The 27,463-nt window shown below is 32.8% G+C and overlaps 1 protein-coding gene across 5 annotated transcripts in view; it reads left to right on the top strand.

The window, feature by feature from the left end:
• Positions 1–27,463, top strand: part of CAH1 (carbonic anhydrase 1) — a 210,019-nt gene that overhangs the window by 56,933 nt on the left and 125,623 nt on the right. The window contains exon 1 of one of the 5 annotated variants that reach the window (XM_072534695.1): positions 16,815–16,849. The exons of the other annotated variants lie outside the window; for them this stretch is intronic. Within the exon in view, the coding sequence (XP_072390796.1) occupies positions 16,830–16,849 (20 nt within the window). The 5' untranslated portion in view covers positions 16,815–16,829. Of the gene's footprint in view, positions 1–16,814; positions 16,850–27,463 lie in introns of those variants that run through there. 5 annotated transcript variants of the gene reach the window in all.

The raw sequence follows: 27,463 nt of genomic DNA, 5'->3' as shown, positions 1-27,463 counted from the left end.
GCCTTGTGGTCTCTGTTCCTATATCCCTGTCACTAGTGATCTCTACTCCTAGGTAATTGAATTTCATTACTTGTTCTACAATTTTGCCGTCTATTTCTAGTTTGCATCTACGCGGCTCTTTACTGATCACTATACATTTAGTTTTTTCTACTGATATTCTCATATTAAGTTTGTTTGCTGTGACATCGAAGGTGTGGAGCTGCCTTTGTAGGTCATCTTTGTTATCAGCAATTAGTACTGCATCATCGGCATAGCATAGTATCGTGATTTTATGCGCTCCCATGTGGTATCCGTGTCGTTTTCTTACTTCGTGAATTATTTGATTCATCACCATATTGAATAACAATGGGCTGAGCGAGTCTCCTTGGCGGATTCCTCCTTTTAGTTCTATGCATTCTGTTTCCCCTGTTGGCATTATAACTCTGGTCTTGTTGTTCTTGTTAATCTCATTAATTGTCCTTATTATCTGATTTTATGACTTTATTTCAATAAAATATATTTACCTAACACAAGAAAATGTAATCGGTTGCTTACTTACATATAATTGAATGCTTTAAAAATAAAAGGTTTTTTATTAAATCTTGTCCAAGTACTTTCGCTCTCAGAGCATCTTCAGGGGCATTTCGTCAAAATTGGTGGCTATCCAGCACGTCAATGAATGTTATATAAATTAAATACATTTACACAAAAACTTAACAAAGGACAAACAGTTTAAAAATTATTTTCATGCTACATTGTGGGCAACGGCAGAAGACAGGAGACAGTCATAAAAAACTGTGCTCGATATCTGCCTTTTATTTGTAAAGTTCATATATTCGAGCATTCAACCATATATTATTTTTTAATTTAATACTGTCATAAATAATACACATTTCCTAAATCAGAAGAAGAAGATGGAATAACAGCTGAAACACACTGAAAGAAATGGGAGAATTGGGGACGGAAGTAATGCTAACAATTTGCAATCAGATCTGGAATACCGGAAAGTGGCCAAATAACTGGGATAAACTCACGTTTATTCCCATATATAAAAAAGGTTCACCGACAGACTGCAGTAATAACCGTACAGTAGCATTGATATCACAGGCGAGCAAAGTACTTCTAACCATCATCAATGAAAGACTAAAATCAATTCTTTTACCACAAATTCCCCAAGAACAATGCGGATTCGTCCCAGGTAGATGAACAAGAGAACATATTCTTAATATTTCAAGGCATTTGATACCGTAAAATAGGATAAAATGTGGCATATACTTAGAGAAATGGGTACGCCAGAACATCTAATCTATTTATTACAAAAACTATATGTAAATAATACTGCTAATGTAAGAGTTAATAATGTGGTTTCAAAAAACTTCAAATTAAAATCTGGAGTTCGACAGGGATGTATAATATCCCCTATTCTGTTCAATATATATAGTAAATTTATTGTGCGTTAAGTTTTTGAGGAATGGCAAGGTGGAGCAACGATACGAGGAAGAAAAATCAAAAACCTACGTTCTGCTGATGACACTGTCATATTGGAGTCATCACAAGAATAACTGGAACAAATTATGAATATGCTAGGCACTGTGAGTACGGAGTATGGTTTAAAAAGAAATATGCAGAAAACCAAAGTGATGATCATCGAAAGAATCAGAAACAACCAAGCAGAGATAAGAAACCCGGCAGGTTACAAAATGTTCAGGCAATTTAATTACTTAGGCTTCGTTATTACTAACAGTGGAGGATGCGACGACGAGATCCGTCGACGCATCGCAATGGTAAAATCGGCAACAGCCAAACTCACAAAAATTTGGAAGAACACTTACATCACAAAAAACACAAAATTACGCCTTGTTCGTGCATTGATATTTCCTATAACCACCTATGCTTCAGAAACATGGACAATAAAGAAGCCGATTCAATGCGTATAATGGCATTTGAAATGTGGGTCTATCGTAGAATGTTGCGCATACCATGAACCGCCTATCGCACATATTACTCATCTAGACTCATCACAACTATCAACCAAAATATACTGATATATTTTGGACATATAACTAAAAGAAGAAGAGAAGGCATGGAGCGAATGATAGTTGAAGGTAACGTAGCGGGTAAAAGATCCAGAGAAAGATCTCCAGTACGATGGTCGGACCAAATAAAGGACATGACTGGTTACTAATTCTCCGAAGCAAAATAACAGGAGAGAGATAATTAAACATAAATAGTCAAACAAATTACATGACGCCACTACATCCTTACGAAGAAGACAATATAGCAAAGGAGGACTGTCATATGGTTTGGATTCAACGTTGAAGGAAAGATGAAGGGCAAATGCCATGTTGATCATCTAAAAAACTTTAGTTGAAGACATTTCTCTAACTGCAACTAAAAATTGATGAAATGATTCATCTCCAATAAAAAATTTGAGTAGACTCAAAATGAAATAATAAAAAATTTGAGATTTGAGTTAATGAGAAGTAGACTTGGTAGACAATATTATCATCAGCCGCCACTGATTAAAACTAATTTTATTCACTACTGTAGTAAATGCCACCCATAATTGGTAAAGAAATTAAGACCTATCGTTACCAAAAATTTTATATTGAATTTAGTGGTACATTTTATGAAAGTAACTTATTTCATATTTCATTTAATACATATAGAATTACACTTACATACAATAATGTTTATGTGATGTTTGATGTGTTCGTCGTATTATTTACAAAAGCTTATTAATTATTACGCAATTTTCTGCATTCCTGATGTTCAATATATTCTTGCTATGTGACCTTTTCGTGTTTTCTACATTTTATGATGAAAAATTGAAAAATATAATTTATATTACATTGTTTTACTAATGCAATTATGTCAGTTTCGTGTAATAATAAATTTCTCTTTGATAACCATCAATTTAATTATGGTATGGTACTAGCATAAAGTAATGCGATAATGACACTATTTCAATTAATCTTTGTGTATGGCAAACTTATAAAAAAAAGAAAAACAACAAGGAACTGTATGCTTTTTTTACAGATAGCTTTAATTTTGTGTTTATTTATGATTTTATTAATACCTTCTGTATTTCTAATGTAAAGTAATAATAATTTAACGGTTTAGTTTTAGTGTGGTAAACAGAAAGTCTTTATAAAGTATGTTAAACCACCTAGAATCTATTAACAAGTCTTATGAACCCAAAATATACGTCATGGTAAAATGATTATCAATACAATTTTACAATTACTGTAAATATGGATTATAAGAAAGCTTTTGCGACTCGACTAGTTTATTACTAGCATTCCTTGTAGTGCATCTCTGAGCAAACATGAATTAAATGCCGTAATACAAAGATCAGGAGAAAAAGAAAAAATGAAAAGAGTACACAAAACTGTATACACAAATGATAAAGCAATCACTAAATATATGGAATAGACAGATAAGTAGTATATGCAAGGAAAATTAGCTGACAATAATAATTAGCGAATTAGATAATTAGCTAATCATGACAAGAAGAAGAAAAATATACAATTTTAAAGAGGTAGAAAGATTTGAATATCTAGGAAAGGCCAAATATGAAAGAAGATAAGATTAAAAAAATATGGCTGTAAATCATTATATCTTAGTCTATAAGAGTCTTTAGAAAAGTTTTGTTTGCAAACTATAGATATTGTTCTGAAGCTATTTTCTTGTGGCATTTTAAATTAATTAATATTTAAATGGGAATAAGCCACAATTAAAGGTTAAAATACATTTATTGACGTTTCAATTTCCACTTCGGAAATCGTTCGATATAACACTTTAGATAACTATGGTGAATTACAAGAAGGCATTTGACTCCACAGAAATTTGGGCAATCTTGGGCAAAACTAAATATTTAGCCAACGAATCTCTAGATATAACTGAGGATATAACTCTGGACAATATTAATATAGAAAAGGTTGAGATTCATAACAAATAAGTCACTTTTGGAGAGTCGCTGAACTTTTTGCGTAAAGTCGTCTTATGAAATCGACCTACAAATAAAACCAGCGTAATTCTAGTTTGGCAATTTATTTGTTGGGAAAGCTCGAGTTTTGTATTATATTTTAAAACGATCACCAAATTCGCAGAATTTTTTTTAGGATCAACAAAATTTTTGAAAGAATTAAAAATTAAATTTTTAAAATAATAAACTTCTTGCATGAAAGGACCGGTCTTTTCACATCCAGATAAATATTGTTCTATCGGACAAATAGTTATCTGAAGGATAGACATTTATTTCTAAAATAAAATGTGCCCGACTTGTCACGTCAAATTATGTTGCGGTTACTTATCTGTAAGATAAATGTAAAATTTATTTCGGAACACGCCAATATTTAATTAATTGTCCAAGAAATCACAGTAATATTTTAATATCTCTTTTGATTATACAATTTGTGGTGGCAGGAATAAGTCAAATTATATAAAGAAAAATTCAATAACGAATAAAAAAATAATACACGTTTAATGATTCTGGTCAAGTTTTTCCATAACACTAAAATATTGTATAAGGTTAGCTCAAACATCTTCAACTTCAAAAAATTGTTTTAATTTTGATCTCTCGCTAGGTTATACTCGTAGAATGTTGTTATAGATTAGAACGGTTGAATCTTTTCAACCTTACAGCACATCCACTGGATGCAAGAATCAACGAACAGAAATGACACAATACTTAACGGAGACTTACATCCGACAATGGATCTATAGATGTTGATGATGATGATGATGAAAATGTATTTAAGAGTGCTAAGGAGGAATATATAACATAATAGGAGGACCCATCCTTTAATATGACAGCCAGGCATGTAGAATAAATAAATAAGTACAACAAATGGTTTAAGTGTGGAAAAGAAAAGTTTTTAAAAAATCTTTGGAGGCAAACAATAGCGTTTAGTATCGGTAAAAATGAACAAAAATAATATAGTTGGAGAATATATAAGGAGAACCGAATACTTTCGCCATAAAAGCCTAAAGACTTGTATGGTTGGAACATACCCAAACAATGCCAGAGACTGGACGAAAAAAAAATAAACTGGTGAAAATAGAAAAATCAAGTTCAAAAGTAAACGTAAAATCAAATTGAAAAATAATTTTGACAAATATATAAATGACTTAAAATTGTAAATTAAAAAAATTAAGCAAAACTCGGGAAAGATTAAAAAAAGATAATGTAACAAGCCATGGGCTAACTCGGCACGGAGAACTAATACGTTTATTAATAAATCATATTTTTCCAAATAATACAAGACTTTAATGGAATCGTAACTACTTATTTCCCTTCTCAACTTTTTTATTGCGAATACTGCAGAATCATTTTTGCCAATGCAATAACACTTTGGAAGGACATAGTATTTTAAGGATTAGTAAATTACACATAGTTAGAATGTTTCAAATTTCAAAATTTTCTCAAAGTTATCAGAATTGTGCAGCCTAAATATTTCATGTTCAGTCACTATATTCATTTTATTTACTTCATTTTACAAATCAATTCATAATCTATTAATACAAATACAAAAATAAATGTCCCTCATAAAGATAATTTTTATGGTTTTTTACAGTGATATACAGTAATTTAAGTACGTGACATACATATACACGGTAGTATTTTTGCAAATTATACTGAAAAATCGATTTATGTTCACGGCATTATTATTATTACGACTTATAGCTAATGAATTAAGTCCGAAACCAAACTAGTCTACAAACTATTGTTATAAAACTATTGTATAAACATAGAGTACTACTAAATAAAACAAAAACATTATCACAAAAAAGATAAATAACCTGGTTGGTGACGAAATAATGTAAGGAAAATATAGAAGAAAAATATCTGAACTAAAAAGGGAAACACAAATGACTAAAATAATTACAATGGTATGTACCTTTATGATCATACATACTCGTATATACATGTACCTACAGATATCAAACAGTACTGCTAATTAGCTACCTGGTAAGGAAATTTTTAAAAGTGATCTAAAATCGAAGTTTTAGTAATTTAGAGATCGATATTAGCAATACACACATGGAATTGGGACATGGACTGGGACTATAAAAACACTATTCGTTTTAATGTTCTTCACGAACACAAGCTGATATCGAAAAATGCTTGAAATTGTTTCTAGGATAGTAATGGGGAATTAAAATGACATTAAAGAGAAACTCACCCCCCATCAACCCCTTAGGCCCCACCCACCATAACCAAAAAAGTTTAAATTGCAAACCCCTACTTGTAATACATCATTGAAAAGACTATAAAAAATGCTATACAATGGTATAAATAATAATTATACAGGGTGAAGCAATAATTGTGAAACTTTGGGTTAAATGGAAAATTTAATGATGTTTTTGTTGATTCTGTTGATGACCCTGTATAATTATTGTTTATTAATTATACAGGGTGTTAAGATCAATTGGCTTACTATCATTTTCTATTTGTAATGTTATCTCCCGGACTATTATTTTTAATGATAAGTGACCGTCGGATTTTTTTTTTGTTCTTCTTCTTCAGGTACCATCTCCACTACGGAGGTTGGCAATCATCATAGCTATTTTAATTTTTGAGGCAGTAGCTCTAAAAAGTTATTTTGAGCTGCATCCAAACCATTCCCTCAGGTTCTTGAGCCATGAAATTCGTCTTCTTCCGATGCTTCTTCTGCCATCTATCTTTCCTTGCATTATGAGTCGCAGGATGCCATACTTCTCGCCCCGCATCACATGTCCGAGATACTGTAGCTTTCTTTCTTTAATTGTAAGTTCAACTTCCTTCTCTTTACCTATTTTTCTCAGTACTTCATTATTCGTAACTCTATCTACCCAGGAAACCCTCATAATTCTTCTATAGGTCCACATTTCAAAGGCGTTAAGTCGTCTCATTGTGTACACTGTATACGTATTATTTTGTTAGGCGTACTTTAAGAGCTAATGTTAAATATTTGCCACATAGGACCTTTTGCCATATAGACCTCATTTTTATAAAATTAGAACGTGCTTTTTCGTGTTAAATACACATAAAATTTAATTCGTCGTTTTTACAAAACAAGTTGAAATTTTCATTTATTTGATAATTTTAAATGTCATTAGTTTTCATCATTTGTACGATCGGTACTATCATTCAGTTGTAGTTGCCACGATGGTTTACAGTATACCTGAACGCGTGGAGATCATTTTCATATTTGCCTCCCAGAACCAATACTATTTACGAACAGCTCACATATTTCATAAAAGGCATCCAGACAAAACTGTAAGTTACGTGTACGTCCGCGATTTAGTTGAAAAGTTTAGAGAAACGGAATCAGTGCAAAATAAAAAAAAGGGACGCCCCAAGATTACTGAATGAAGCATCCCAAATTGAGGTCCCTGGAAATTTTGCAATAGAGCCTACTGCATCAACACGTCAAGTATCTGCAATGACATAACTTTCACATGAGTCGGTCAGAAAGGTGTATAAGTTTCACCCGTACAAAACACAAATTCTTCAAGAACTAAGCGATGATGATCCAGACTGACGAAATAAGTTTTGTGAACTCATGACTGAAAGAATTAGCGTTTGAACCGAGAATGTTAAAAAATATTTGTTTCACTGATCAATGTACTTTTATGCTGAATGGTAATGTAACTAAACAAAACTGTCGGTACTGGAGTGATGCGAACCCGCATCGATTCAGAGAAAGTCACGCTCAATATCCTGAAAAACTGAATGTTTGGGCAGGAATATTAGGGGATGCTATAATTGGCCCCTTGTTCATATCAGGCAATTAAAGTGGCGTCATTTATCTCGATATGCTGGAAAACACCATCGAACCTTTAATTGTGCATGAATTAGAGTACCACAAAGACGATCAAGGCAACCTAGCTCTAGACGAAGATTGGCTGCACTTCCAACAAGATGGAACACCTCCTCACTATGCAGCTCCAGTTAGGCACTGGTTGGATACTGATTATCCGAACAAATGGATAGGAGAGGTCCTATTGAGTGGCCACCGAGGTCACCAGACTTACCGCTACCTGGCTTTTTTCTATGGGATTACCTCAAGTCAGTTGTTTATAAAACTTAACCCGCATCACTTGGGAAATTGCGAGAAAGAATTACGCAAGCATGTCGCGCTATTACTAGAACAACATTTGCCAAAGTTCGTGCAGAATTTGAAAATAGGCTGTATAATTGTTTACAAAATAACGGAAACCACTTTGAACATTTACTTAACTGACACTTTTAACAAATTTGTAGTTCAACAAAAACCTCATTAAATTTTCCATTTAAGCCAAAGTCTCACAATTATTGCTTTACCTCGTATAATTATTATTTATACCATTGGATAGCATTTTTTATAGTCTTTTCAATGACGTATCACAAGTAGGGGTTTGCAATTTAAACTTTTTTGGTTGTGGTGGGTGGGGCCTAGGGGTTTGATGGGGGGATTCTATTTCGTGTCATTTTAGTTCCTCCTTACTATCCTAGAAACGGTTTCAAGCATTTTTCTATATCAGCTTCTGGTCGTGAGATATAGCCCATTGTAAATTTTAAAATTGACACACTGTATAAACCAAAAAATACGATTGGCAATTTGAGAGAGTCATCCATCATATTCTAGGAGAAATTCTTGAAAGTAAAACCATATTATAAAACACGCGAATAATGCTGAACCAATGTGGGAATTTAAAATCTAAAGCAAAAGGGGAAGATAAGATATCCCAAGACATATGAATACTTGGAGAGCTTGCTACAATTTATAGTGAGAGTTTCCATTACGGAGTCCTCTTTTAAACTAGCGAAGCTATAACAGTTAAGGGAGAGGTTATAAATAATATTCGATGCAAGGACGACACAATATTACTTGATCGATCAGCAATGTACTTACAAGCGATTACTTGGAAATATGCATACTACCTGTAACAGTTAAGGCATAAAATTAATGTCAAGGAAAGCAAAAAGTTTTGGTCAGTATGAACTTCTAATATTTTTTTGTCGGGACAGTCGAGTAATAAATTTATGTACATGACCACGTGCACTTGGACAGCGTGACATATTTTTTCTTCCTAATAAGCCTGAATGATATTAATTTTGAATTACTGACACACATTAGAGTAAGGGAAAAAAAGTTATTTTTCTTTATCACATTCACGGTTACATTCAAAAGTATCATCATCTGGTGGTGTCGCCGTAATGTTGTTTGGCGGTTTTATTAGGAGGACCTAAACCAAAACATTTTTTGCATACTAGGCGTGCATCGCAATAAATCAAATAGAATTGCCGAAAACATTTTAAAATATTTGACTATTCTAAATGTATTAATTATGTTTCATCAATATAAATTATTAAAATAGAAAAGCTATAAATATTTTTACGTTGCAAACATAATGAAGATAGTTGCAAACAAATATCACCATCCCATCCCGCAGGACGGGAAGTCCCGCGTGGATCCCTATTCATCGGCGACTCGCGCTTCTTCAGCAAGATTTTCTGCCCACATTCTTTGGTCTTGCTTTGCTGCCTTCTTGACAAATTTATCCGCTTCTCTATAACTCTTTGTGAGTCATTTCTACTCTGCTTCTGTTCTGGAATTTAGTTGTTCTAGATTAATGTGTTTGCGAAGTTTTTTTTTCCAAGTTTCTCTCGTGATCCACTCTTTCTTTCCACTTTAACACTTTGTATTAATTATTGTAATTTATACAAGGTATTTTTAACATCAATATGATGTTTTATGATATACAATGCTTCAAGTTAATTCATTATTAATGCTTTTTTCTCAACGCTTCTACGCATATACAGCCCAGGCCAAATAAGTACTTGTTCATTATTTATCATCCCTTCTATTAGTTTTAACTTACGTCGGTCATTGCAAAGAAAAGTTCTTATGTTTAAAAATTAATTTTAGACACAAAGATTTTGCTTTTTATTTGTTTGTCTGCATCTAGTTAGTCTGTTATAATAATTATCCAATATATGAAGCTGTGGTCCATTAGTTCGAGTTTTAGGTTTGGATGTAGGACCGCTTATAGATGTTTTGGATAAAATTTATTTTAATTTTAAGTGTTTCGACGTTTTATAATTATAATCGTTACTTTTTTTATTCCATGTGTTTGATTCTCAATGATTTTTTACTCGTAAATAATTGATCTGCATATAAATAGAAAATAATTCCATCCTAATCTGAATTTTCTAGATATTTCTTTGGTAAAATTATTTCTAATGATTATGTCAGTTATTTGATGTCAGTGGAAATTTTTAATAAGAATATCTTTTTCAATAATTTGTGTGTTTTTACTTACTATAATAACTAAGATTTAAACATTAATACGTACTAAATTTTCTTTCTTTATCGAATTACTTTATTTTCGCTACATCTTTATCGTGAAATCGTTGCTAACGACACTTAAGTTCAAAAAGACGGGAAACTAATATCAAGAACGGAAACTCGGAACAATATCGTAAATACCATTTTTCTGATGCGTCTATTTATATTCGAAACAAAAGGTTATGGAATAAGACACGATAAGTCTTTTATCAACTCTTGATTTTACCGGAGCTTTCGATAAGGTTTTAATTTGTTTTTTTTTTTAACTTATTTTTATCGGTGTTTATGTCCTTGGCTGTTATGTAAACTATTATTTAACCAAAAAGGTCACAATAATAATAGTCTTAAAAATAAGTGATATAAGATTAAAAGAAATATCGGCGGAAACATTGTTTATCTTAAAAATTCTTTGTAATACTTTGAAAGTATATAGATTAAAAACAGTGAAATATACAACGACTGGTGGCTATAATTCTATATACCCAAAGTTTTTTTAAATGTGTAGAAAATTAAATTAATAAATTAAATTATTCACATTGGTATATAAAATAGTACTTAAAAATAATAAGCGCATGTAGATTTTGAAAGTTTACAATTTGACATTTTATATTTTATTTGTCTTTGGTAATTACACATTGAATGAGCCCTGATAATTAAATGAACATAATGTTGAACTCCATCAACATCCAGCCTCTCGCGTGTACTGTTGGATAATAGCCACCTCGACACCTCTCCAGAAAGTTCTGTTTTATGGCAGTTGCATCCAGTTATGCAACTGGACTTTATTCTCCCTATGCTCCGTATTCTTCGTCTGTCCATCTAATCAAGACCTGTGTCTGATCTCTGGTGATTCTTTAGTCATCACCAAGATATCTGTATTATATAACCTCTTCCATGGTGTTGTGTTCTGATTTTATTTTTTCTTTTGGTGACCAAGTTTGTCATAAAATTTGGTTTATTTTTATCGTTTCTTTGGTTGCCTGTGAAAGTCTATCAAGCATTACTTCAGCTTTGTGTAAATCGTAGGCAATGAGGACCACATTGTCGGCAAATCGAAGGTTGTTTAGCATTGTTTTATCGATTCGATATTTATCCCGGTCAGAATTAAGATTTTTAAAAGTATACTCCAGAACTGCTGTGAAGAGCCTGGCTAACATCGTGTCTCCTAATCCGTTTTTACAATGGAAAGTCGTTAGTTTTTTCATGGAGGAGCACACTTGCTGTTGCTTATTTTATAGATATCATAAATTAAGCGGGCGTTCTGTAATCGACACGACACTGGGTTAGACGTTAGACACGACACATTCTATCGTATCGAAAGCCTTTTGTAAACAACAAAAACTAGTATTAGTGACGGCGACGGTTGTCATCATCATCAGTGGCATTACAGCTCGTTATGAGCCAAAGCCTTCTTCAGAACAATCTTCCATTCGCCCCTGTCTCTGGCAACTCTTCTCCATGCTTTAACTCCGATGGATTTTAGATCATCCTCTATGTTATCTTGATACCTAAGTTTTGGTCTTCCTCTGGCTCGTCTTCCCACTGGTCCTCTTCGGTCGAAAATTTTTCTGATCGTTGCATCTTCATCTCGCCTAATTACATGTCCTACCCATCGAAGGCGTTCTAATTTAATATATTTTACAACGTCAGGTTCCCCACAACTTCTATATAACTCAAAGTTGTAGCGCCTACGCCACAAACCCTGTTCTTGGATTCCTCCATATATTTTTCTTAGAATTTTTCTCTCGAAACATTTAAGCAATTCTTGGTCGTTCTGTGTAAGTGACCACGTTTCAGACCCGTATGTTAACACTGGCCTTATTAGTGTTTTATATATGGTAACTTTAATTTTTCTGGGTAGTTTTGGGGCCATATGTTTCCTCAAGCCATAATAGCACTTATTTGCAAGCACGGCGACGGCTGTATTCTATGGTTTTCTTTGTTAAGGATTGTAGCGCTATAATATGATTAATGGTACCGAAATCTAACAGAAAACCGGCTTGTTTTATTAGTTGATAGAGGTTCAGTTTATTTTATAGTCTACAGGTGACTATTTTGGTAAAACGTTGTAGAAAAAGGGGCTTATACTCCGGTCGTCAGATACTGAATCTTTAAAGATCACACAAGCTGAGAATGTCAAATCTAGGATGCAAAAAGTGTAGCTGAGATAATTTTGAACAAAAATGTTAATTGGCACTTTTTGTGTATAATAAACCGAGCTATGAAAACACTTAAAGCGACTGGCGATTTTGAATGTCAAATTACACGATCGAAATCAATTTTAACCTTCCGTCGGGCGCGGTCTTCAAAAAAAAAATGGACGCGGTGTATCAAATTGATTACGCGGCTGTTTACGCCTCTTATTGTAAATAACAACAACTTATTTTAATACTATGCATTTAATACATGTCATCCATGTACGTAAGTATATAAAAAACTTAAAAATACATTCGAATACGTATCATTAACGCAAAAGGTAACTAACTTTTTTTTAAATCTGACGTAGTACTCGTAAAAAAGCATAATGTTCTGTATTACACCCTTCCCTTATTTATGTCATCTTGTGATATTTCTGTAAATATCTGACTGCAAATATTGCAAATGCTGTCAATGTGAATCAGACAAATGGGTTTCTTACATTGTTTGCAGTTAGACTTAGTCAAACGTCTTTGTCCAATGTGTGTATGACATCTCTTGCATTTTCCGACATGTTCATTTTCTGTTTTCTGTTCTCCTTTTTCTAAGGAAGCAAATTCTTTTCGAAGTTGTTGTAGGCCGATATGAATTCCTGATGTTTCTGAACTTTGTCGCACTATATGAGGTAAAAGTACTGCATGTGACAAATCTTTAAAAAAAATTTTTCTTCGAATAACATTTTGATCATTGCCAAAATATATTACCTCAGTATTGATTCCACTTATATTGAGCACAGCGAAAAATACCACCATAGGCCAACGACGAACATTTCTACGCTACGTTGTATGATATTGTAACAATTTATGTGTTGTTTTAACTCGGCCCTTGGTGCGATTGGAAAAGATGATGATAGATGGCTTCTTTTTATCTCCAGTTTCAAGATCAATACAGAAATTTTCATTACTCATTTTTCTTTTTTGGGAACGTAAGAAACTAAAGTGAACCCATTTTTGAAGACAAACAAGCTACTATTATTAGCTCCCATCCTATTTGGAAGGAATTCAGGTGGAATTTCGACTTTTTTTTTAACGTGCCAACGTAAGAAAGGTTTTTACGTCGTAACTCATCTATCAATGGAATACTGGTAAACCAGTTATCAGCAGTAACATTTCGTTCTGCCTGATAAATAGGTTGGCAAAGTCGCAACGATAAATTGCTCAATCGAAATGGGCCTTCAGGTTGTAATCCTGCATATATTTCCAAATTATATAGATAGTAAACCTGGAAATCCACAAGTGCGTAGATGTTCACACCATATTTATTAGGGTTATTCCGTATGTATTGCACAAAACCGCATCGTCCACGAAAGCCTTTCAATTTCTCATCAATCGTAACCTTGTGTCCTAAACTATATGATTTTTATGAATTGTTTACTAACATTGTAAAAATGTCACGAATTGCTGCAATTTGGTTTTTTTATTTTTCGTTTATTTTTGGTAGTGCGATTATCAAATCGAATACAACGAATAATGAACTTAAATCTTTTGATGTTCATGACCAGTCGGAATTTTTCAATACTATTCCCCGTCGGATCCCAACAGGTCTTCACACTCTGTCTGTTACTTCTGTGAACACCAGCACAGTATAAGAGATCTATAAATGCTTTCAGTTCAACAATATCTATAGGCTTGGCATCTCTATCGCGTTTGAAGAGCGATTTGACACATATTGGTTGGTCTATTGTACAATTATACGCAATATTTTAAACGTCATTCTAATGCAACTCCAGCAATCCAAAAGAGTTTTTACCATTCTTGCAAACTGGTAACATTCGAATACTTATGTTGTTTTGAACGAACTCTTTGTGATGGGGGATTTTTATTCCATTTTGTTTTTTCTAAGAGCTTCTTTCCTTTACTTTTCTACCTTCCAAAAAAAAGTTATTATCATCTGCGTTAGATCCATCCTAATCATCATTGTCAGTAGCTTCTGGCTCGGTATCTGAATTGCCGTCACGAGGTTCGACTTCTTATATCCTCTTCATGATCACAATCGTCCTGTGAATTACCTTCGTAGTCGTCAAACATCAATCTTTGTAGTTCTTCAACATCTTTAGGATCCTCTTTAGTTATATAACTACAACTTGCCATGATAAGCATATTTCTGACCTAAAACCAATAACTTAATTGTTAACTTACAAAAAAATCTCTAACCAGGCGCGCAGTGAATCAATTTAATGTTTATGAAGTAAGTGTAAGTATAATTATAAATGTCACAAATTTACAAAATTAGTTTTGTTACACGAATGGGCGTGGTATATCAAAATGAACAATATTCAAATATCTTCGTTCTAGCAAAGAATATAATGACCGATTATGTTCTGTAGCATAATGAGACGTAATAAGTTACTGGAAAGACATTTGAACAGCCGCGATCAACTTAACGGTTAAAATTCGATATCTTTTGATCAGAGTGTCCTATCGACAAAAATGGAAATGCGTTTTAAAGGCGAAGAGTGCAGCTTTCGTTTTTAATTTTGTATTTTGCAGCACATGAAGTCAGTTTTTATAAAGGTGTTAAATAAATAAACGTTGCGCGGTCTTTTTTTACATGTTTCGTGGAATGAATAAAATTTATTACTTCCATTAACCTCCCACTATGGAATTTGCATTGCATTACGAGTCTAATATTTAAAATGTATAGCATAAAATTTCGGTTTTGCATTTTGGCAATAAATGTGGGGCATTTGAAATATACCTAAAAAACGCTGAATTTAACTTTCACGTTAGAAACGATCTAAAATGTTTAAAACGGATTCTAGACCAGGGCGGATCTGTGAAAAAATGAATGTGCGAAACGAACGGCGTGGAAAAGACTCGGCAAGACGTTTGGTATAAAAGAAAAAAAGTTAAATTACCAGTAGTGGTTCCTGAAATACAAACGGTCAAAGTTGACCGGCATTTGCGACGAAGTTATAAACAATGCGATGATAATCTTTAAACCGTTACCTTTTTCTTTCGGAGCTCTTTCTCGATAAAAATTTTCATATCTTTGAGATACTTATAACGCATATTATAATAACAAAAGCCTTTGGTATTGTGCGTACAAAATACAAAAAAAATTATGTTGAAGCTAATTGAATTTTAAATATCAAAATCGGTACACGTAAAAAAATGTATTTTCTCGGCTTCCAATCAAGAAATTTTCTTCATTTTTTTTAATTCGACGTAACTCAAATAAAGCCATTTAAAAACGCATTACCAAATGCCAGAGGTGATTTAGTTTTGTTAGTTTGATAAATGAATTTATACTCTAGTCGTCAGAGTGGACTGAAACTCTCAATAAACCTCAAGTTGTAAAATGCATGCTTTATTATTTGACGTTTTGTGTTTCGAATGTGTTCTTCGGAAGACGTTATTTGAAAAGAATTTGTTCGATTTCATATAATTAATTCTATTCTACAAATAAAGTATATTGAATCAAAAACTATTGTATTTTTCTATTTTTGTTCTGTCGCAGTCTGCTCACAGTCAGTCTTTTATCCTAGAATATTCGAATATTCTTTACAAAATCATGCTACTTTCTGGATATGAGCTTATAACTTAATTTATTTCTCTGTTAATACTCCAGTCGTCAGAGACGAAAATGCCAGTTAACCCCTAAAAATCATACCACAAGCTGAATTTTTTTTAAATTTTGGGCCCCCAAAAAATACTCAAAAACGTTTACTATTTCTACCCCAGGCTTCCTCCTAAAACCACCGCACCTCGTATGAAAAAAAAAACAGAAAAAATTGATATACCGAGAATGTGTGCGTTTTTCATGGTTTTTTAAAAAGTGTAAGCATGAAATTTAATTATAGAATGTAATGTTTATAAAATAAAGTTAATAAAGTGCTTATTGAAAATGGCAAATTTGCCGAAACGTTTAAGCAATAGTCAAATAGTTTTATTTACAGCAGACCGACCAACCCAGGAAATAAAAAAGTTTCTATTTAAATATTCACGGTCAGGAAATAAGTCAGGGCAGTTTGTTTAAAATCAACAAAAACAAACAAGAAGAATAATTTTGTAGATCGTATTTATATACGTATTACATTCTAACAATTTTAGCATTAACTTTGCGGCTGCAATAAAGTCAAAGGTCATGCGAATATAAGATATATATACATTATTTCAAAATAATACTTTTAGTTCATTAAGAATATTAATTCACATCAAATAAACTAATTAGACTAGAAGACAAACAGTGATAAATTATGGAATATATTCGAAGTTTTAGCATTATTTGACGTTAAAATTAATTGACTGGTATAAATGTGTTGTGTAAGAAGTGTTTTGCAGTTGTGTAGCCGTTTTTGTCGTTTGGTTATCCTAAGTATCAACTGTATTTGAAATGTGCTTTCCCAATCAAAGGTAAACCGACTTTACACTTTTACGATTCTTTTGTTTTTAATGTCCTTCAGTTTTCGAACTAAGACTTAGAACAAGTTTTTGAAGAAGTTTGAAATGTATTTTCTTAGTTTTGTACTTACCTGTTGTTTTATACGGTTTAAAATTTTGTGTTAAGTAAATAAGAATAGTTATGTTCGTTACTGCAGCAAAGTAGATTTAGATCCTAGTAAACAATTAGGTAACACTGGAACTAAGACTACACTCTAGGAAATGAAGCAAGATATATATGCTTGCTTCATATACTGTAGCAAATAATTACACTATTAGATATTTTACTGCCTCTTCACGTCGATTATCATGATCTATCAATAATCTCTAACCTCTAGTGGGGTCAAAAGCAAATATAAATACCGAAACCTTAGATCAGAGTAAATTCTAATAAAAAGGAGCGACAGACGAGTTTATTCTCTCCATGCTTTTTCATATTTACTCAACATCTTTCGGCAAGCCTTGGAAGATGAGTCTGCTGGATTAAAAACAATCTCAATTACGTCCACAATTGGCACAACTGTTTTAAAACAACGCAACGGTTCAAAACTAGTTTCATGCGCAATCTGTTTACAACCAGTTTTCAACAAAAATAAAACCTGTCTCCGCCCACGGAGCTGCTGGTTTTGGCTCTGTTGGGTTTTAACACAATGTTAATATGTTAAAATGATGAGTATAAGAAAGACCAGTTTCAAACATTAGCTTTCAAAATATTTATTCAGTTTTTCAGAAAAGAAAAACTGTTTTTGTTCACAAATATATTTCTCGACTACGGTAGACACCTGAAAAAAGTCATCATAACGCATGTCCCTAAAGTTTTCAGAAAATATAAATATGTATTTTCTAATTGTAAATTAAGTCTACATATTTAAGGTTTATAATGTATTTTTATGGAACAGAACGAGGTTCGTGATCTTAGATGGCACCTAAATTTGGACTTGCATGTTCAATAAGTATAAGGACTGTTTCTAAGTTGATCTCACGAAATTTTTGCAAAATTCTTCGCCTTACCTGATCTTTATCTTGGGCTTCCCAGCCAATATTATACACCATTCGACTCAAACAGCCAAAAACTGTTCTATAGTCCTCGCCAGAGGCACATTTGGAGGGTTGTCGCGCTTGGGAACAAAATTTATATTTTGAGCAGTTAACCAATCTGTCGTTCTCCTGGCGTAATGGCATAACGCTAGGTGGGGCAAAAATATGATTTCATCATTGAAGTGATGAGTATTTATAAATTGAACAAGCTTTGTAAGACACCATTCAACGTAATTGTCAGCATTGAGAGCTTCACCGCGAACACGCCTAACAGATGGCTGTGAAACACTTTTCAATTTCACTTTTCTCTTAAACCTAACTTCGTCCGGTGCACCTTGTACATTGCCTGTATAAAATCCGTCGTTGCATTTCATTTCAGAATTGGATAAAGTAAAATACTTTTCATCGTGAATAATGAGAATTTTACCAGGAAAAGGAATACGTCTCAATGCACGACATCATCTAGGAATTTTTTCTAACGGGGCTGGTGCATTCTTAGGAGCTTTTTTCTTTTATATCGTTTTAAATTATTTTTACAAATTGTTCTACTTAAAGTCATTCGTGAAACATTATATCATTTCGCAAAGACTTTCCTAATTAGTTCTCCATACTCTGAATTAATCTCTGTTCTTGAGCAGTTAAAAGAGTTAAAACTCTTGGTCTTCCACTTTTGGGCAAATTAAGGCATGGTATACCATTTTCGCACTCTTTAATTGTCTGCTAAATCGTTGACAGAAATATTTTGAGCACTAAAAATTCCTACAATCTCGCGTTTTGGTACATGTCCAACTAAACGATAAATACTTTAACGAATATTAAGTTTGTACGACATCTTAACGAACAGTATTTGTCAAAACTGACATTGTTTATACCGTTTAAGTTATTTACTAACTTTGGTTTTCAATGGCAACTTGATCCAATGCTTTCTACCAATAATACCTTTAAATCTAAAATTTTCCTAAAACTTTATAGACATATGTTATTTAGATTTTTTGTTAAATTTCCATTCGGGATGTTCAGGTAAAACAAAACTGACACTGGTGAGTAAAATAAAAGACGCAGAAAAACTGGAATTCTGTGTGGTTTTGTAGAAAATCTTATCCGGCGGACTTCCTACCGTCTTAAAATTAAATAGTGTGTCAAAATTAAATAATTAAAAATTTACAAAACCAAACAAAACACTTAAAAATATTGTGAATGAAAGAAGTTGAATCTTGCTTTTGAATACTTTTTAATAAACAATATTTTGCGCGAAACATGTGCGAAACATGGGAACTGTAAGTTAATTCCGCAAACTTCCAACGGTTGGCCATGCGATTTGTTTATTGTGATTGCGAAAGCCAAATACACGGGAAATTGTAGATGCTTAAAATATAATGGTAAGTCCGTTGGAATCATCGATATACGCGGGATCAAGACATCATCTACCTTGTATTTTCTTGATGATCGTTGCCTCAACGACATTATTTATTACCCTTTTCACAGTTAGCCTCATTTATTGCACAGTCGAGGTTGGTTAATCGTACGCATTATAATGACAACTGATCATACTTTTAATTGTTAATGGTTAGGTGGGAGTCCAGACAATTTCAACGTATTTAAAAACTCAACTGATTTGAACAAAAACACCTTTCCTGGAAGAAAATTCAGTGTTCGTCCAATTATAGTTTTTGAAATGGTGAGTTATGTTCGGTACGATACGCTGCATAACCTCGGTTCATCAAATTAATATATATATATATATATATATATATATATATATATATACCTATATATATATATATATATATATATATATATATATATATATATATATAACAAGCGAGTCTTCTACAGCTGGCGCCGCTTCTCGCATCCTAATTTCCAGCGTTTTCTCTCGAAGCAATCTTCAGTTGTTAGATGTCTGGCGGTCACTGCATCGTCGACATCGTCTCTCCAGAATCGTCTTGGTCTACCTCGTTTTCTTCTAGTTGGCGGAGTCCGTTTTTCTATTTTTTTTTTTTTTGGCCATCTATTTTCTACTATGGAGAATAACCAGCTAAGTTGGTACATTTGAATAAAACTAGTAAACTTTTCAAAAGAACAAGCTATATAAAGCAAGGAAGAACAACAAGCAGAACAAAAAGAAGACCAAGGAAAACATAGTCCAAAAAATATGCGAAATAGGCAGGAAAAGGGGATAAACTATGAGAGAAATGATAGAATTGGCCAGGGAACGGAAGGGTTGGAAAAAAGGGATAAAAAGTTAGTAGACTTATTACCGACGCCTCTCAGGAGGCGTAAGATGTTTCCAGCTAGAAGAAGCGTTAATAAATCCATTTAATCAAATTTATTTTGTTTAATAAACTATGGAATATGTCCTATGTTAAGCTTCTCTATATTGTCTACTCTATTATAATTCATGTGCATAATTGTTTTTGTTTTTTCTTGTCTTCTTCATCTTTCTCAGTTATATGTCCTAGTGAATTGATGTTAGACAAAGAGTTCATGTTTTACCGTTTTCTTTACTTTTATTTTATTTTTATCGGCTAATTGATTATTTTTTTTTTATATTCTTTTATGTCTTTTCCCAATTTGCTATTTTACTTCCATGTTTTTTTTTATATTTATTGATATTTAGCTTTAATAATATTGTTTTCCCATAATTTTTTAGTTTCAGTGTTTCAACTCGTGGTCTGCCCGACCTAATTCATACTGAGCTTTCACCCAGTTAATTTACACCCTCTCCACTGCAAACTTTACATCTACATGTATACCTACACGCCGCATCGTATCCAGCACCAGAAGAAGAAGTTGTTCGTGCACGTTGAATTGTTGTTATATGGTTTGATCATCACCAGATCTTCTTATCCTCAAATTTTTTCCCAGTATTTAATTGCAGTCTCTTTAATGCCTAGCATATTTCTTCAAAGTATTAACATTTTATAGTTAAATTCATTTACGGGATCACCATTGGATCTGTCGTGGTTTTCTCCGATATTTTCGTTTCTATACTTTTCTTACTTTAATAATTTCGTCCGGTATAACGAACGAACAACTTCATGGCTCACAGTTGAACTTTTTCCTTACACTCCACGGGAAATTCACGGGAATCTTCTTTTCTTATCATAAAATTATTTCAGACGAATTTATTTTTTTACTTTTGAGACTATCATTTTGCCAACAAAAATGACTGGACTGAGGGCATGAATTATTTGTTAACTATTTTTAAATAAACTCATTATGCTGAAAAACCAACGTGGCTAATTTATGGAATATGACTGAATTTTTAGCATTATTTGAAGTTGTAATTAATTGTCTGATATTAATATGTTTTAAGCGCAGTATGTTGCAGTTGTGTTTCCAGTCACATGTGTCTTACTGCTCGTATAACCTTCCTCATATCAACTGCATGTAGATAATTTACTGTAAGCATTTTAATTGGCTTTTATTATTAATATAAGGAAGTCATTATTTAACCTAGTGGAAACATAGTTTTGTCTAATTTTTTATTGTGTATAAAATTTATAATGAACTTCATTTCGATTACATTTTGTGTGCCAATATTATCACGTCATTTTGATCACTTGATTGATTGAAAAAGATCCTGTCAGATTTATGCCCTATATGTAGGTGTCCGGATGTCGAATAGATTTTAGCGCCCATTATGGTGCTTATTTTGTGTTGATGCCTTGCTTTAACTCGTACTTAAACTCTTATCTCGCCGCTCATGCTGGCTGATTGGAATATTTTAGGTTCTTGTCGAGCTTCAAGGAGCTTTTTTTTCTATAAGCTATAGACAGGATAGTCATTCTCAACAGAGCTGCGCTTGTGAACAGGTTAACTAAACACATTGTCAACTGGACTCGTACAGTAACCTGGTACCCGGAGTTAAGCCGTCCTTATATTTCAATCCGTTGTGCTCACCTCACACAATTAGCAAGCATAAAAAGTGCATTCTTGACTATGAGCTCTGTGTTTAAGAGCCATGACCTCACCCTAGAAATAAAAGTAATGCTCCTTAAATGTTACGTGTACTCAGTGCTTCTGTACGGAGTAGAAACGTGGACATTGAAGGCGGAAACTCTATCAAAACTTCAGGCTTTTGAGCTATGGTTATACAGAAGGATCCTGAAGATACCATGGACAAACAAAGTCATCAATGAAGAAGTACTGCGGAGGATGCAGACAACCGCTGATTTGGTCAATATCGTGAGGGGACGTAAGCTGCAGTACTTGGGACATATAATGAGAAATCAAGGCAGATACGAGCTACTCCAATGCATTTTGCAAGGTAAAATTGAAGGAAAATGGGCCACAGGACGAAGAAGAATATCCTGGCTTGCTAACCTGAGACCATGGTATAGGAAGACCTCAACACAGCTATGCCGTATCTTCTTCATGTGCCTTGTCCGTTCCGAACGTTGGCAATCAACATGGCCACTCTGACTTTGTTTACGGCAGATCTGAATAGTTCAGCAGATGACAATCCGAACCATTGCCGCAAGTTTTGGAGCCACGAGTGTCTTCTCCTCCCTGGGCCCCTTCTGCTGTCTATTTTCCCTTGAACGATCAGCTGTAGTACTCTATATTTATTATGTCTCATAACGTGACCCAAGTATTCCAACTTTCTTTTCTTTATACTTATTCCTACCTCTCTCTCTTTACCTATCCGGCGTAGTACCTCTTCGTTGGTCACGTGCTCAGTCCAGGATATACGTAATATACGTCGGTAATCCCATATTTCGAAGGCCTTTACTTTTTTCATCTATGTTGCGGTCATTGTCCACGCCTCCATTCCATATAACAAAACCGGGAATACATAACATTTCAGAAGTCGAATTTTGAGAGGTAGGGTGAGGCTTTTAGATGTGAGAATTTGCTTCATGCTAGTGAACGATGCTCTTGTTCCCTCTTATTTCCGCTTTTTCAAAAATATTTGAACTTGCTATTTGATCTCTATTCTTAGAATTTTTTATAGTCACAATCTTATAAGTAAATCTAAGAATAAATATCATAAGGGTAGAAGTGCTGAGATTTCTGTGTGTAACTTTTTGGAGAAAATTACGTATTATTGAATTTATCAAAAGTTTTTGATTCCTTGTAACACTGAATCCTTATTTAAAAATTAGAGACGTATGGAGTTAAAGAAACATCACTGAGATGGATTTGGTCATATTTGTCACAGAGAAGGTAAATTGTTGTTGTAAAGATAAGTAATGTGAAACACCTTTTAGATGAGGGTCAATATTCATTAGTGGCATTCCGCAAGGTAGTGTCTTAGATTCAACTCCTTTTTCTACTTTATTTAAATGACCTTTAAAGCCCTGTAAAGTAGCAAATGATACAGTCAATATATTAAATTTTGCAATTAATGCAAATATAGTAATAACATATTTTTCCTTTAGCCAATTACGCCGCTTTTGACAGTCGGCAGCTGCAAGACTGATTTTTCAAAAATAAACCATCTTTAAATCAAGAGAAAACAGAATTTATATGCTTTCAAAAATAAAGATACTCTGGCTGAAACAACAAAATTTTTTGGAATTTATATAAATCAAAATCTAAATTGGAGACAACATAGTAATGAGATAAATAAAATGCTAAATTCAGTCAGCTATACAGTATTCGCGAAAAATAAACAATACCGAAAATGAACATTGTATTTATTTGTTTTTACTTTAATTTACATGTTCAAAATGTGCAACATTGTGACACACACAAGCTTAATAACGACTTTGCAGATATCCAACATATTTATAAAGAGTGGATGCTGAATTTGTGGAAAATAGGTTAGGTATATTTTGTCGTAGTTCTACAATATCTGGTAGCGGAACTTCTGGCTCAAATACTGATACCTTCAGCACCCTCCAAATATCAGGTGTCATAAGATCAGGTGACTTACTGAATTCAGTTACACCAGTATTTATTCGTAATGTTCGTAGGACTAGGAAATGTATAATCATTTGCAGATTTTATGCTTGGCAAAAATTTTGTAAATTTTTAACAAAAGGTGTAATAATATTCTCTCTGTAACGCTCTTGGTTAACAGATTAACAAATAATTTCAAGACCAGATACAACACACCAAATGGTAACTCGTTCACTGTATTGTGGTTTGTCTACAATGATGTATGGGCGTTCAAATTAAAAAAATAGAAGTTGTTTGTATATTGCTATAAACTTTGTTCAATTCAGTTCATACGCAGTACGTCGGGTACTCATCCTCGAGTACTCATCCCGATCGAGTACTCATCCTTGATTATTATTAGTACGAACTGTTTTTATCGTCCTCGGTAGAGTCCTTGCTCTGACATAACACACTATCAGTTTTACGACATTTCCCAACTATTGCTAACATTGCACTTTTACTGGGGTTGTCTTCTTAAACATTTGTCGATATTTGTCGGTCGCTTGTTGTGAACTTAGACCATTATTTCGTACGTGCTGAAATACTGCTCTATGTACTATAAACTCTGTCCGTAGTTCTAGATTCATTTTCACGGAGGATTTAATAATAAAGTACTGTTAATATAGTTAATATGAGTTAATGTTAAATCCAATCAAATTAATACTTATTAAAATGAAAAAGACAGAAAAGATTTTATTTCACGTTCAAAGCGTCTATGTACCTATTGATACGTATTTCGCTTTAATAAAGCTCATCAGAATAGTTATTCATAGCCGTTATAGGCTATGTTAGGTTAGCCAATACTTATTACTTGCGTAGTTTCGCAGCTATCTAAATTTTGGTACTATGTATTTTGGCGTCTCTATTATTATACAGTGCTAGCCACAAGTCACCTCCCGCCTTCGTATCTTTTAAACGGTTATACTTACAATAGTGAAATTTAGAGGGAGGAAATCAACGGATATAGACTTCCCAACATAACAGGTGACGTAATGGTCATAGATGACGTTACAGGGCCACTGTGACCGATAATTTTAAATGGGACCTTAAGTCAAATGATATCTATTGGAGAATAGTTCACTCGGTCACATAAAATTAACTTTAACTTCATAATAGTCGTCAGAAATTTCATAGCATTTGATTTGTAATAAAGTCTTCCAGGAACGAACTCTAAAATTATTATTTTTTGGTTTTAAAATCGACACGGAGAAATAGTTTAAAATGGTTCAGGGGACAGCTTACTTGAGTTTTACTCCAACAGAAGTCGATCATAGACTATATAATACTGAGACAGAAATCAAAATTTAAGTGCCAAGACTGCAGAGTAAAAAGAGGAGCTAACTGTAGGACAGATCACTACTTTATTTTAGCTAATATTTTGGCCCCTTTAAACAATACTACAAACAGAATACCGAAAGTGAGAGAAACAATACTACACAGTACAAAACGGAGAGATATAAATTGTACCTTTTATTCCAACAAAGGAATTAAAGGTATTAAACATCATTTTCAATCTAGATTAGAAAAGGAACTAAATGAGATGGAAAGAAATATGGATGTAGAACAAGAATACAACAACCTCAAAAGGATATTAAAAAAATTGCTTATGAAGTATTAGGAACAGAGAACAACGACAAAAAACATCACGAAATCTATAAGAAATAACATGAATGCTAGAGAAAAGGTCATTTACAGAATAGAAAGAAGAGGTTTAAAATGGTTTGGAGACCTATTGAGAATGCCTGAAGAACGTTCCTCCTGGAAGAAGGAAAAGAGGTAGACCTGGACGATCATGGAATGAAGGAATTATAATTATAATTATAGAAGAGCAATGGAATCGAGAGGTTTGGAGGAGGAGCATGCCTTAGACCGGGAAGATTGGTAAAGAAGAACGGGAATGCGGAGACAGCCGTCTCCAAAATGTATTGTATTTACATGTTGGATCTTGTAATATATATATATATATATATATATATATATATATATATATATATATATATATATATATATATATATATATCTGACTAAAATTATCTAATATCTTTAATGCCATCTGCAAGCAACTGATTTAAAAGTTTATGTAGGTATAATAAAATTTAATAGCCAGACTTTTGTTAATGTTAATTTTGTTTATAAAAGATTTTAGGAAAACAATATAAGTGATTGATTGTTTTATTTAAAATTATCTATAAAAACGTACGCTGCTTTGAACTCAAATAATGTTCATGTATAATTAAAAGTTGATGTGTTTACATACAACTGCCATAATTTAATTTGAAACACTTGAACATATGTATTTAATTTATCTAGAACCTTAGGATAAACCACATGTAAACTTTGCCATTTATTTAGATTATTGCAGTTTTTGTGCACACAAAACATTTTGTGCGCATTATACAAATCAAAATCGAGCAAGTGATTTATATGACGTGAATATTTATTTACAAGAAATTACAGAAAAGAATATTTTTACGCAAAAAACTTTTTTAAGTAGCTATTAAACTGGTTTTAACTTACAGTATGCCCAAGCTAGTTAAGTTTGTTTTAAATTTTTGAGAAAAGAATATAATACATTTTTCCAGTCGTATACGAGGTTCTTGAGAATAAACATTAAAAGAGTAATGTAACTTTTAAAATTTTGCACAACATCGAGAAGAGTTAAAGAAAAAATTGATAATTATTAGTGTCTTTGCTGTTATAATTTGTCTTGTTTTGAGTTTCCTAATTACACTACTCCACAAGGTTTCATATATATATATATATATATATATATATATATATATATATATATATATATATATATATATATATATATATATATATAATATACTTGTAAAAACCTCAACCTTCATTTGTTGCTTTTTTTAAAAGCAACAAATAAAGTTCATAACCTTGAGTAAATAAGTAACTCCTTATCGGACGATAAACTATTGTCCGATCTTTTGGTCATCGTTTCGCATTCTTCTTGATTATTGACGTTAATTATAGGCATAACTTATTTTATATGGAAAGGTGTGCTTCTGACTGTACGATGTGGACACCGACATATTTGGTTGCTGTAAACAAGCTGACAAAAATAATAAAAAGTCGCAAAAATAATAAACTAATTCATTGTGTTCATTGAAAAATACAAATAATGTATTTTTATTTAAAAAGCGGTCCAAATTATTATAAACCGAACTTATAAATACAACAAAATGCAAATTGTAAAAACTATTATTAATTGCCATTATGTATAAAGCCGACGCAGCTGATATTTGTTGAAACACTACTGCGACAAGGCTGAATTACCAATATTGTTTTTCGGAAATACTTTTAAGGTACTGAATACGAGACAAGAAGAACATCGAAGTAGAGGTCGTCCACCAACAAGATGGTCTGATGACATAAAACGAATCGACAAAAATTGGATGCAAACAGCACAAAACAGAAATACATGGAAAATACTGAGGGAGACCTATATCCAGCAGTGGATAGATCCGGGTTAAATGATGATGATGACTGAATTATTTAAAGTTTACAGATTATAACGTCTCCCCAACAGTACTAGAGATGCAAGGTAGATCGTACTATATATACATGCCTATATAGTCCACGACAGCAAATAGCTACATAACAAATAATTCAAAAATTTTGTTTCCTGGGAAGTAAAAATGGCTA

Source organism: Diabrotica undecimpunctata, chromosome 6 (genome assembly GCF_040954645.1).
Source record: "Diabrotica undecimpunctata isolate CICGRU chromosome 6, icDiaUnde3, whole genome shotgun sequence".
Taxonomy (NCBI): Eukaryota; Metazoa; Arthropoda; class Insecta; order Coleoptera; family Chrysomelidae; genus Diabrotica; species Diabrotica undecimpunctata.
The sequence above is the reverse complement of the archived record's forward strand: the minus strand, read 5'-3'. Positions and strand labels throughout refer to the sequence as shown.